General features: G+C 51.0%; 1 protein-coding gene across 4 annotated transcripts in view; it reads right to left on the reverse strand.

The window, feature by feature from the left end:
* SMG6 (SMG6 nonsense mediated mRNA decay factor) overlaps nucleotides 1–14142 on the reverse strand; it is a 108089-nt gene that overhangs the window by 83310 nt on the left and 10637 nt on the right. For 3 of the 4 annotated variants that reach the window (XM_082068294.1, XM_082068293.1, XM_082068296.1), the window contains exon 9: nucleotides 1465–1526. The exons of the other annotated variant lie outside the window; for it this stretch is intronic. In XM_082068294.1, coding sequence (XP_081924420.1) covers nucleotides 1465–1526 — 62 coding nt within the window. The remainder of the gene's footprint in view (nucleotides 1–1464; nucleotides 1527–14142) is intronic. 4 annotated transcript variants of the gene reach the window in all.

Here is a 14142-nt window from a genome sequence, read left to right on the forward strand (position 1 = left end):
ACGGCCCCACAGAGCCCAGGACCAGCAGCTCCCCGGACGCTCTGCCCTCCAGTACAGATGCGCTGCAGTTACCAAACCTTTTTCGTGGGCTCCTGAAGCTTTTCTCCTCTTTGCCTGTGGGCAGGAGGACATCCAGCTCTGCCTCCTCACTGCAGGCAGGTAACCAGTGCCTTGTGACTCAGGGAGAGATCAGCAGCACCGGCAGCGAGCGGATTGCTCTCTCCCTGGCCCTCAGACAATCGGATCGCCAATAAATTGGCCAGCGCAGCTCCTGCTTCTCGTTGCTTGATGAAGGGTCCAATGTCACGCACGTGTAACCGCAGAGAGCGTGTTGGATGGAGCAAGCGCTGAGGTTTCGGGATGCGCGGCGGGGTCAGTGCTGTGTCCTGCACTGCTGTGCTTCCCCGCTCCAGGGGGGAAAAGGGGACAGGTAGAAGCAGGGAACTGTACCTCTGAGTTAAAAAAAACAACAAGAGGGACAAGATGCCACTTTGCACCGCACTATCCTTAACTAAGTGGCCTGGAAAAGGTCTCTCAACCCTGTAACTTGTAGCCATTAGTTCCACAAGAGACTGAAAGAGCCAACAGAGCTCATGAGATTACATCTGCTGAGGAAGCATTGGCCATCTCAAGCAGAGACCACCATTGCCAGAGACCACCTGAACCCACGCGAGGTCTCTACGACACCTGCCCCATCACGGGACAGCAAGGGCCCGTCTGGACCCGCAGTGGGGACAGATCCATCGGCAGTGAGGCCGAGCTCTGCTCTCTGGGTCAGATGGATGTCCCCCAAGGCTGGGATTTCAACCCAGGTCTAAATCGAGCTTGCTCTGCTTCAGGGGTAGCTGTTCAATTCCTTGAAACTCGTTTCTGACAGACGTTGCCAAGGGCACCTTGTATAAACCTGTTCTCACAGCCAGGGCAGCTCTCAGCTATGAGGCTTTCATGGAAACGGCAGCGAGGAGGTGAAGGGCAAGGCTTGTCTCGACACGCTCTGGATGGCAGCTTTCAGCCACCGCATGGTTCTGTCCTGATGGCTTCGTGCTCCTCGCAGATGGCAGCGACCAAGAGCCCCCAGAGCCACCTCTCTGCTGGCTAAGAGTGGGGAGAATGGGAGAAGGGAGTAAAACCAGAAATTAAGAGGGACAGAGCACGGTTAGGAGATGGGAGAGAGAGAAAACAGCTCCTAGTCCCTCCCGTGTACGTAACACCTGGTTGGGCTCAGCCTCTGAAAGCGTCCCGGTGCACGGGCAGGACTGGGCCTGGAGGTGGGGGAAGAAAAAAGCCCAAACAATAACCAGTGCGGATGGGAGGGCGGGTAAGGAGAATAAGAACCAGGAGGCTAGGCCTGCAAGAATTCACACCCTGTGCCCTCAGCTCCAAACACAGCTTAGTTGCTAACAATATTAAATTCCAAAAAGACTTGTAATGTAGGAAAATAAAATAAACATCCTGCACACTTACCCAATCCTGGTAAACAGCTTCCCATGGGCATGGAGAAAACTGAGGATGAACCTTTTGTTCAGCTGCATGGGAAAAAAAAAAAACAAAAAAAAAAGAAGAGAGAGAGGAGAAAACAATTAAACTCTCTCCGATTTCCTGTGAATTAAGAATGTCCCCAGTGACAGAAGAACCTGGCCGGGATGCTGGGGGTGGCACTGGAGATGGGAACCAAATGGACATGCCCAAACTCTTACAAACTCCCCGCACGGAGCCACCGGCAAGTGCCAAACAGCTGGAGCAGCGGTGGAGGCACAGCGCCCTCTGCCGGCCCCGGGACGCCGGCCCCGGCGGCTCCGGATCTTCTGCCCCGGGAGGCCGCAGCACAGCCCGGCCTAAGGGCTCATGTGAAACGAGTCCCCAAAGGGCGAAACCCACAATTCACCTAAGGAAGCCGGTGCCCGCGGTGTGGGGGAAGCGGGGTGTCCGCACCAGAGGTTTGGCGGAGAAACGGCGATGCGGCGAGTTCACGGCACAGCCAGGAGCAGCTTTCGGGAGCAAAGGGGCACTGGGGTGACACTGCATCCCTTCGTTTAAACCCCTGAAAGTCTGCAGCAGCGATTCTGCCATTGAGTTACCTGAGCATCACAGAGCTCAGGAGATGCAGGGGGAGGTGGCATGACGACAGCGTGATTGCACGATGGTGGCATGATGGCACAATGATGGCATGATTGTACCATGACAGCATGATGGCAGCTTCCCACGCTGCTTAGAAACACAGAATCATAGAACAATTTGGTTGGAAAGCACCTTCCAAGCTCATCCAGTCCAACCCTGGCCATGAGCAGGGACATCTTCACCCAGCTCAGGTGGCTCAGAGCCCTGTCCAGCCTGGCCTGGAATGTCCCCAGGGATGGCATTAGGTCCAGCAACACCAAAACCTGACTTGAATAATTACTTGCTGCTGCTTTAAGCCAGCTCTGCCAGCTCAGGCTTTCCCAGTCCTTATCTAAAAGGCTTTGAAGAAGGCTGTGGGTGGTTAAGTTGTCACTTTGCCTGGCCCTGGAGGTGGCTGTGTCACAGCAGGAGTGGACTGGCCTCGCTCTTACCTTCTCCACAGCGAGCAGCTTTCCCTCCCGTGCCTGCAGAGCCTCAGCGCCGTGAGAAAAGCCAGGCCCTGAGCACCGCGCAGGGAGACACTGACCAGAAGCGACCCAGCCCGAGCACCGCCACTCCGCTCCCATCCACGCACGGTTTTTATAGCTTGGATCCCTCTATAAAGGTCAGCGATGCCACCTCCATTTACGGGGGAAACAGAGGTACGGAGGGAGGACGAGGCCAGCAGCAGAGCTGTGACAATGCCCAGACAGACACATGCAGAATAGGCACCGGTCAGTGCCTCCAGGCAGCACGGAGCTCCCCGCCAGGCCTGGCCGCAAGGTATGGTTATCACGGGCAGTCCCAGCTCTCTGTCACCTTCCACCCTCATCTGCTGAACCCCTCGGCTCACACCATGACTTACACCAGCTGCTCGGCAAGGTGTAATTAACCCGGGCTGCATTCCCGGAGGACCCATGCAGGAGAATGATGCCCTGCTGCAGAGTCGCTCCTGGGCCATGTGCGAGTTTAAACATAAAACCTGTCTCATAAAACAAGCCAGACCAATTAAACTGGCCCCCGCAGCAAGGGGTTCTTGCTTACTCACTATTTTACTGCTGCCCTAAAGAGCCCTTTCCACTGGAACTCAACTTTATTTGCCACCATTTTATTAACTCTGCAGATGAAACCCAGAAGAGACTGGGGATTACTGGGACAGCACAGCAAAGCCCTTATTCACCCTGTCAGCAAAGCCTGATAGAGCCACTTATCCACCGCCTTCCTTAGGACACCAAGGCAGCTCAGAGCTCGAAACGGTTAACATATACTCTTTTTTTCACGAGGTAGAAAGCTGGTTTGTGACCAGCTCTGCGGCTCCAGCCGTGATCACATACCCTGACAGAAACACAGCCTAACAAGTCCGAGCCTTGCTGGGGTGGTGGAGCTGGAGAAGGGGTCCATGCTCCGGCTTCCCTGATGGGGGATACAGAAAAAGACCTCATGGCCTGACCCATCTCTACCGGAAAGCCTGTCGCCTTGCTGATCGGCAGAGCTGCACGTGGGGGAAAAGAAGAAATCGGGGCAGAAGTTTTTCTCCAAGGCCCACGTTCCCCCGCAACCCCAGGTGCCCTCACCCTGCAATCCCCGCGCTGCTTTACCGGCAGCAGGGGAGAACCAAAACTCCCCACCTTGAATGGGAAGTGACGCCCGTGCTCGGCCCCGGGAGGGCTTGCCAGGATCTCGGCTTCACCCCCATCTTCTGAGAGCAAGTTTCACGCTCAGCCTTTACTCACAATCCCAAGGAGCAACCAGTCACACTCCACAGGAACCAGTGCTGAACTGGGACATAGATATACTCATATATATACATATATTTTTTTTAAAGGGAGCAGGATACCTGCCTCTAGGAAAGAAGCACGTTTCATACCTCTTGCCAACTTAAGCATGAACCCAGCAAGCCCAGGCAGAGACCTATGTGCCCCAGCACTGTGGCATCTCAAGCAGGCACCTCTCGTGCTCCTTTCATCACTTTTTCTCTCACAGCCTCAAGGTTTTGATGAGCTCATCACTTAACTTTGGACCTTTCATCTCCGAGTTCACGCTAAGGCCATGGGCTGCTTTGACTGGGCTTCTCTCTGAATGACTCCTTCTCTAGTGACTCACCTGTCCCTCAGTCTCCGGGAGCCCTCCCTGCTTCTCCCGTCAAACGCTGCTTCTCACGCCAAAAGGGAAACAGTGACTTCCACCGAGCTGCCCAGATTTGGGGCAGAGAGAGAAGTCCCCTAATCTGCTGTTCTGCATTCGCACGGCAGAGAGGAACGCTTCCCCACAGCCCTGCCGGTGTGCTCACCACCCTCATGGTCCCAGCACAAGTCCTGTGACAACTCCCTGCCTTTATCTCACTCCCTGCACAGTCCAACTTTCTCAAAACTGGTCCATGTGCCCACGTCAGGGCCCGCAGCGCTGCCCTTTGCAGACAGGTTTGCTCCTTGGGATGGGGAAGCAAATCTGGCTGTTCCCAGTCAGTCATCTGGGAAGAGCCCACCAAGCAAGGCTTATACAACAACGAAACTATGTCAAAAAATTGATTTTTTGGCCCTTCCAGTTGAAAAGTGGGCATCACAGATATGGAAGTTATGAGCATATAGTGAAGGCATTAGTTATAAAAACAAACCAGCTGTCAAGAAGAAGAAGGGGTCCCTGCACACAGTAGTGCCTGAAGCTGAAAACAGCTGTTTGGGCTGTCATGAGTCAGCATGTGCAGACAGACTAAATCCACCTGGGAAGAGGCAACCTCACCAGAGGAAGCAGCCCACTGCTGCTCAGGGAGCATTCACACACCGCGCTGCCAACCAAACTGGATTTGTTACCATGGAAGACATCAACAGTGACTAACAAACCTCTCACGGAGCAGCTGAGCGCAGAGATAGCAAACAGCCCTGGAACAGCCAGCTCAAATCACCGCGAGGCCACGCGGAGCACGGCCTGACAGCACGCAGAACAGAGGCGGCCAGACAGCTTCAGGAAAGGTTTGTCATGTCTTGAGCCAGAAAAGACGAAAGCAAGACCCAGCCTCAAGAGACTGACCAAAAAGGGTTGAAAATGCGTCTCCCACCCCAGCACAGGAACACTGGAAATGTCACCAGGGTGCAGAGGACAAGCAATACCACGACCCACGATGGGATACGGAGCTGCCATGTTCAAACCCAGCACAGATCCATTTGGCTCATGGCGAGGAGCTCACAAAGCTTTGGCACCTGAGCATCAGTCCCAGCTGTGAAGGAGGCACCAAATAAGGGAAGGATTCTGGAGCGGCCACTCCTGGGGAAAAAGTGTTTCAAGTTAAAAATTGTTACTTCAGGTTTGGAAGTAAATTTCAGGATCTGGTCTTTATCAAGGGAGGCAAACTTTCTTCAACATCAGCAAAGCATCTGTGGAGCAGAAAGTGGTGTCAGAGTCAAAATAGGCTGCAAAAGACAAGTCCATTAATCAAGAGACCAGATGCAAAACCGCCTGTAACAAATGCACTGTTTCCACCGGTGTGGAAGGGACTGGAGCGCAGCAGGACGTTCTCCCGGGTCCAGGGGTCTCCTCAGTGACAAGGGGTTGGGACACAGACCACAGAGCCACACAGCTCTGCTCCAAAACAAGTACCATGCTCATGCCAAGTATTAAATAACATCCCAGCACCAAACCATGCCATGTTCTCACTGGCAGCTCAAGGGCTAGAAGAACCATGTTAATTATTAAGATTATTCCTGTTTTTCACCTGCCCTGGAGCCAGCCTTACAAACCTTTATCCCACACTGTCCCAAAGCTGCAAGGCTCAGCTCTGGCGGGTGTTTGCCGCAGCAGTATCTCACTGAAATAACACCGAGCACAGATACAGCTTCCTGAAAAGCCCAGGATGCTGCAGTGGGCTCGACTGGCAAGATACCAGCAGGAGGTTGGTTTTTCATTGCTGTTGCAATTGCACCTGTAACAGTAAAGTGCTGGTGGGAAGTGTTTGGTGCAAATAGCTACCTACACAAAGGAGAAGAGACAAAAGGGCTATTAAGATTGTCTGGCATTTTTGCAGTATTTACAAAGTACCTGCAGAGCTGTGGGCAAATTCCAGTTGGGCTAATTACTGTAATCATTCCTCTTCATATACCACCTGCAACCACAAATGGATACTGAGCTCTCCTTGGCTCCTTCTTGCCACATGCAGGTTTCTGTTCAGCAGTCGCAACGTCCTGTCCTGAACCGTATTAATTTCTATAACGTTAGAAGCAATTCCAGTAAGAGTCCTGAATACTCAATATCAGGCACTGCACAAATGTCAAATCCAATCTGCTATGACACGGAATAAAGAGGAAACCCTGATGTACCGTGGCCTTGAGGCATGCAAAATTAATTTACAGGTAAAGAGACTGAGACGCTTGTGCAGCTTCCTCATCTTTTGCAGGGCAGCAGCTCCATAACACATCTCATGGTTGTAAGAGTTACAAGTCAGCAACCCAGCAAGAGAAAAAGAGGCATTTAGGAAGCAACTCAGCAACACCAACGAGCTTTTGATTTTTTCCTTCATCACTGCAGGGAGCAGGTGAGATGAGACACATAAGCAAGAATATAGTGCACTTTAATAACGTAAAAATCAAGCAGTAGTAACTTGACTGGCTCCAGAACAAATATCTGACCTATAAATAAATTCAGCATTATTTAATAACAAATTTACCAGCAGAAGTTTTAATTTAAGGAAAACGGGTCGAATAGAATATTTATGTGCATGTTATTTCCTTTCCAACCAAAACTGTATCTAAGTTTGGTTTCTATGAATTAGTAATACGCAACATTCTTGAAAAATATATTAGCATTAAAGAGATTAAAAACTGATTCAGTAAGCCCTGAAAAAGCAGGGGTCTTCAGGGGCCCGCACTGAACTGGATGGAAAGAGGTTGGTAGAGACTCACTGCCAATGCTTTTCATCAACGAACTGAAAGGAAATTCTGCTGTCAAACTGCCTGTAACACAAAGGCAAAAGGAGCAGTAACGATGGCTGCAGCCACAAGGTTATTATAATCACTTCAAAATCTGCGATTTTCCAGCATCAAATGTCATGTTGTGCCTCTGGGATTATGTCAAATTAAATCTGCAGGAGACTGTGCCCAAAGTAGCTTCTCCAGAGAAGCTCTAGGGACTACAGTGGTTAAATTCCAATGAGAAGTCCAGTAAAAAGGGTTAATGCGTCCCTTAGACATATGAGCAGAGTACTGGACAGCACATTCACAACTATATACGGCAGCGGTGAGGCTGACACTGAAATACTGCACCCAGTTCTAGTGCCCTTATTTCAAAAAGGATGCTGAAAAATTGGCAAGGATCAAAAATAAAACAGCCATAAAAGTGATTAGAAGGCTAGAAATGATGTCTTACAGTGAAAAACTTAAAACAGCTCAATCTGTTTAGTGTATCAAAAAAGACTGGGAGGCGATTCGATTGCAGGGTGTGAAGTGCCTCCGTGGTACTTAAGGGCTCTTTACACAGAATAGCAAAGCACAAGAACAAACTGGAAACGTTCACTCTGGAAACAAGGTGTAAGCGTTTCAGAACCAGCGCAATTATCACTGGAATGAACTCCCCAGGAAAAGGGTGGATTCTCAAGGCTGGATGTCTTTCTGGAAGTTCAGCTTTAGCCAAACACAAGTTATTTGGCTTCATACAGGAGTAGCAGGGTGAAATTTAAGGACCTGCGATATACAGGAGATCAGACTAGATGATCTAATGGTCCCTGCTGGCTATAAACTCTATGAATCTACACAAACATGCCAGAGAGTCCTCAGCTGAGATATCAAGTTAACTTTCAACACAAAACTTTGTACAAATTGGCTCTGGTGCTGCAGGTCATTTAGGATACAAGCTCAGCTCTTCCAGGCTGCAGCTGGTTAAGCGCAGAACAGGAGATGACCCAGGCAGAGCCTCTCTCTGGACAGCAGGTAAGCAGGAGGCCACATGCTGAAGCAGCCACAATCAGCAAAAAAGCCCAGCTTAAACACATACCGCTTGCCAGGAGACAGCAGCCCCTTCCTGTGACAAAAAAATGACACTGAGCAACGTGTGATGAGCTCTGGTCACAAGAGATCTCCTGTTAATGTAGCTCAGGGTGTTGTCATCCTTCTTCACTACTCCAGAGTACATTATTCGTGGGGTTGAAGCACAAAGGAGAGAGATAATACAAGAAATTAAGAAAGGTGAAGACTGAAGAGTTCTAACCCTGAAAGGCTTGGGATGGAGTTAGGCCAGCAGAGAAGACATTTGGACGACAGGCTGAGCAAAGTCAGAGCTTTCCAGAAGGATGACAGCATTACCGCACGCAACCTTCGCTCTCCCGGCTGGGCTAACGGCGGCCGCTCCCAGGCAGCCCGTGCCCAAAGCTCCTACAACTTGGAGGTAATTCTGCACCTTGTTGCATCCCTGGAGCAGTGCTGGAGCCTTCGCTCCTACCTGGGCAGCACAACCCAGGGTGTGAAGGTATATCCGTCTCCACTGTGAATCACACAGCAAAGAAATCTGCTGGGGAGGAAGAGTAGAGCCAAGGACAGAGGAAATGACACAGATTCCAGCAGGTTCCACTCCCTGATCCTCCGGAAGGAAGTTTCTTTCCTAATACCCACCTCCACAGTGGATGCGGAGCCTGTCTGGAAATGGCTCATTCAATATCGAAGAGAAACAAACATTCCCCGTGGCAGAATTAAGAGGTTTGGCTGCAGAATATGAGGTGCCCATCCCAAAAAAAAAAGCGTCCAGCAGACAGCAGAAAACGTTGGCCTGGGCCAACTTCGGACAAAGATCAAGGTTAGACTAACAAAAGACAAATCACCGCTCTGGGAAATTTCCCAACCCTGCTATTAGGCATTTTACTTCCTTTACCCGTATTGCCAATTCCGGCAATATTCTCATCCAAAGTGCAAACTCTCCCTCCCAACATCACCCCGCAGCACCAAACCCGCCACCACGAGCAAGGCCCGATGTGCAGCAGCAGGAGGGGGTTTGGTTACACACAAATCCCCGGCTGATCAGCACCAGCAGGAGAGGAAATGAGGAAAGAGTGACTGACAGGGAAAGGCGGTTTCTGGATGATTGTACTTGGGTTTAGAGTATGAGAAGCTTGTTGAAACTCGAAGTGTCGCCCCTGACCGCAGCCTCTCTGAGCAGTGGGATACAGCAGAGCCCCTCACACAGGCACAAGCCACTGATGGCCTTGTACTGCTCCCACCTCTGATCCACCTCGATACTTCTACACACGTTAATTAGCACCAGATGCCTGTTACCGGAAGGAGAACATGTCAGTGTCTCTTCCATTCAAGTAATATTAGTTCCTGCCTTGTTCTTCACACTTAAATAAAACCACCAACATGGTCTAAAAAGAAAAGGAAAAAAGAAATATCATCACCAACTTCTGGAAACTCTTACCAATAGCTCAGCCTTCACTTTCTGGGTAGTGACAAAAGGTCAAGCTGCGCTGGAAAGCAACATGTGGTCTCTACAAGATATGCGTGCACAGGCTAAATTGGTAAAACCGAGCTCTGGGAGCTTCAGCAGAGCAGCACTGAGCAACCATGGCAGATCATGAGCCCAGGCAAGGGGCAACGGCATTTCTTGTAGGATCACTAATGCAGGAACTGCAGCTGAGATTATTTTTTAGCAGCATTTAAAGTAAAAAAAACCCAACATTTATTAAAAAAGTGCAGGGAGGGTGCACGACTGGCAGGCAAAAAAAAATAAGCCAGTGCTAAGTTGCATGGCTGAATGTCACGTCTCAAACCCAGAGAGGCTAGGAGTGTGGTTTTAGTGTTTAACCAGTTTCAACTGCAGCCTGGCACTCTTTTACTTCCTCTGCAGAGGAGCCTTCTCACTGCTAGAGGAAAGAAACTAAACCTTACCACGTGAAACGAAACGGCTAGAGTAAAAATAAAGCCCCACGGTGGTTTAGTGACCGAGGTCATATTAGGAGGCAGAGGGGCTGCAGGCTGAGGAAAGCACTGAGAAACACTCACGCTGCCAACCGAGAAAGAGATTACAGAAAACGAGGCAGGGCAGAGAATGAACGCGAGTCCAGCAGTGAAGAGGCTGAGAAACCTCATTCGCACGGCATCAGCTCCCCCGTGCTCAAAACAGTTTGTAAACCGTTTCCTAAACACAAAGGGAAAAAACCCCAGACCTAGTCCTGACCTCCACAAATGAGTAACCAAACCTGATGGGTTCCTGCGAGCTCGCGGGGTGAGGAAAGGAGGCAGGACAGAGGGAACTGCAGGTTTCTCCCTCTCAGGTCCTGCTTTGGGCACACAAATTCAGGATGCAACATCTCTTGCTGCTTTTCCAGGTGGGTGGTGGATAAAGGATGGAAGTAAGGAGAGACAGCTGATTGCTGGTGCCATTCCCACCCCCGAGAGCTTCTCTGCCTGTTTTGTGCTGCACGGAGGCTCAGCAGAGGCTCGCAGCGCTGCAGAGGTGTGAACCGAATACAGCATCAGGCTGGAGGGGAAGCTCTGCCTTCCCGTGACAGCCAGGACAGACCAAAATACAACAGACCACAGATGGGGTCACTCATGTCACGTACAAGGGAGCACCTACCCGTAGCAAGAGACAAACCTCCCAACTTAACACAAGGCGCAGATGGCAGCCTGACCCAAGGCCTCTCTGTAAGCCCTTGTGTATATCCTGCTACCAGCTCGTGCGCTGAGATGGCCAGAAGGAACATTCCCTCGTGTGTCCCCTTCCTTTGGGGACACACCTATGCCACTGCTCTGGTGCAGCTCAGATGTTTAACAGGTGTGAGAAATGGTTTCAGTAGAAATAACTGCTGGGCATCTCTGGGAGCTGCTGGTCTGGTGGTTTCCATCCCCTCTATTCTTTGCACAGACACAGTGTTGGGTAAAAAACCCCTGAAAGCAGGCAAGAGCCAGCACTGGCTTTTGGGGCATCGTGCACAGCCCACAGGGTCACCCTTTTGGGGGGACAGGTCCCGGCAGCAGGGGGAACGCAGGTGCACCTGCACTTTCACACTGCCCGTCTAAACCAGAGGCACAGCCCCAGCCGCCCGGATTTACCTTCCAGATCAGACGCTCCTAAAAAAGGAACATTCTGAGCACTCTGCCCACCTGACACTATGGAGGTAGCAAATGGGGGAGCCCAGCAGGGATTATTCAGGAGTCTGCTCAGAAAAGGTCAGTCTTTCACCATCCTGAGGAAAAGCACCCAGCCACGCTGGCAGCGCCGAGAAACGCTCCAAAGCCCAGCAGCCTCAGGACAGATACTCCAGAAACAACAAGTTCCCCAAGCAGCATCTTATCCATGCACCTATATGGAAGAACAACCACCATTATAGCAATATATTGTTTCCACTGTTGCCTGTCACTTATTTCTCGTCACATGTAACGGAAAAAGAGTAACAAGGTGAGAAAAGAGCTGAGCGTGAAGGGAGCTGCTCGCAGTAAACAGGGCTGCCTCCGTGGTGTATTTGCACGAGCCAAGCTGGGCCACGCTCGCAGGCGCCCGCCTCGCACCACAACAGCCTTTTAACAAACCAGAAGCTCGTAGGGACCACGGGTGGTGACATCAAGGCGACCCCAGCTCTGAACACAGGTCACCAGCACTCCCGCATGTGACCGGTCCCAGCAAAGGACGGGCTGATGGAGCAAAGTGGCCGAGAAACCCCCAGCCTGAGAAACGAGAAGGTTCCTGCAGCCGACACGCAGGGCTGAGACAAGAGATCTCGACTCCAGCCTTAGCTTTTCTAAGAGCTTTTTGGGTGGCCCTATCAAACTTTTGATGGCTCTACAAGACTGACCTCTCACGAAGAGGCTGGACTTAATTCTCTAATGATGCTGAAGTATTCAGACATCTGGAGAGAAGAATTATTCAATTACTGGTGTGGCTGTTGTGCCAAGGGAAAAGCTCTCTTCCCTCATCTTAGCTGCAGTGATGGAGTAATCTTCATTAGTGCACACACTCTGCGTGATAACACAAGGAAATATCCACTGCAGAGCGCAGGCAGTGGGCAACAGCAACTGTGGGAACCTTAACTCAGCGCTTCCTGACAGTGGTGATTAAAATCTCAAACTCAGTGTAATATTAACACTTTCTCAAGAGGCCGACAGCACGTCTGCCCTGTTTACTTTACCAATTCACCATCTGCGCAGTAAGCTGCATACGGTACTATCAGATTTAAGATCAATAGGGACCCACGGCAAGTGAAACCAGTGGCAGAGAAGACATGGCAGAGACTCAGCTCTTCAGCTCATTTTGCCCTGTCCAGCTGTTTTTAAATAAGCAACACAAGCTCATTGGTTCAGCCTCCTTTTTTGCATTTCTGATTGGAATCCCACACAAAGTGACCCAACATTGCCAAGTCATCATGGCACTGGCTCAGCCTGGACTCTCCTGCCATTGCACACCCAGAAACACACAAAGAAACCACAGAGAACAGCCATTCACAGAATGAAACCCCAAAAGACTACAGGCATAACGGACAAAACCTGATGCATGAAACAGGCAGGCTACAACCCAAACACTCCTTCAGCTCGCTTTGAAACTGTCCCACACGTTCGATGCCAGCAGCACCAAATCCAGATAGGGAGGAATGGGCCAAAAGGAGGAATGTGCCCCTCAGTGTGGACAGACGGTCCATTCTTCCAGCTCCATCTTCCTAGAAAACATGATGTAGCAAACTGTGAAAGCAGCAGCTATGCCAAGCCTCTACCTAACCACAGAGTGCCAGGGCGAAGCGTCAGCACTGCGTGTCACCTCCCCTCGTCACAGCAACAGCCACAGCGCGAGCTGGCCTTCTGCAGACTTGCCATCACACTTTACTAACTGCATCCAGTTGGCTCCTAACCCTGAAATAAAGTAATGATGTGTCTTCTTACAGAAGGAAAAATGAAGTCAGCACCGAGAGGAGATGTGTAAGCATGTGCTGAGCAGACGCGCTGCTCACTGACAGGGACAGCGTGCGCATCAGCAGCTCCTGGGAGAGGAATTGTTCAGCATCTCCCTGCCACGTGTGCCACGTCACAGGGCTGGCACCTGACTGTCTGCACAATCAAGCAAGCACCCACTGTGGACAGAAAACATCCCAAACCAATTTATTGTCACCAATGAACAGCATTTCCACAGTAAAAACACCTTTGGCTTGGGCTGGCTTTGAAGAAAGAGCCTCTCTCCTACACCTCTGCCCTGTACGTGTCCAGCACAGTCAGGGTCTACACTCGTGGTGGTGTTGCATCTGCTTCTGAAAGCTGAACACTTTCCCATTCTACCCTTGCATTCTGTGGCCCAGAAATAGCTGCCGTAAAGACCGATACCCAAGGAGCTACCTGCAGAGCAGAGCTGTCAGTACAAACAAAAGAACACGGCTCATCTCAGTCTTTTCAAGGGCTAAAGCTGTCAAGGAAGGGACCAAGGAGGCGGCGACACAGTCTAGACTCATTTCCCCCAAATGACACGTAAGCGCTGGCACACGTCCCCTGGGAGAAGAGCTGTTCCCATCCGCCCGGCTGCAGGACATGGGGCAGAGGGGCTGCCAGGACCAGGGCTGCTGCCGGTCCCTGGCGTGGGCAGGGACCTTGCGAGGCCAAACAGTGCCACACCGTGGCAACGCACAGGCTCCTGCGCTCCTTTCCGTAGGAGAAACCACCCAGAGACATGAGTCAGAGGGTGAGAGGCTGTAGCTTCAAGCAGCAAGGAATCCAGAGCTTCCCGAAGAGCTGCTGTCTTTATCCAGCCCAGAGCTTCACAGCACGGGAGCTTTGGCAAAGACACAGGCTTAAGGTTTTCTTGTCACCTGGTTATTTTCAGTGCAGATCGGTTTGGTGAGATGGCCATGTCACGGTCCCATCAGCAATTGTGCCAACATGAGCGGAGTGCGTCACCACAGCAGCACCCGAACCTGCACCCTCAGTTCCCCCTTTTGCCATTAAATTTCTGATTGTCTGGCCTCTCCATGATCAGAGAGCCTGTGCTTTCAACGAGCCAACATTTCAAACAGATGAAGAAATCAAGACTAATGGTAGTAATCAGACACACAATCTGTACAGGCATTGGCAGCGACCTGCACTTCAGAGAGCA

The sequence above is a fragment of the Streptopelia decaocto genome, assembly GCF_964273445.1.
Source record: "Streptopelia decaocto genome assembly, chromosome: 18".
NCBI lineage: Eukaryota > Metazoa > Chordata > Aves > Columbiformes > Columbidae > Streptopelia > Streptopelia decaocto.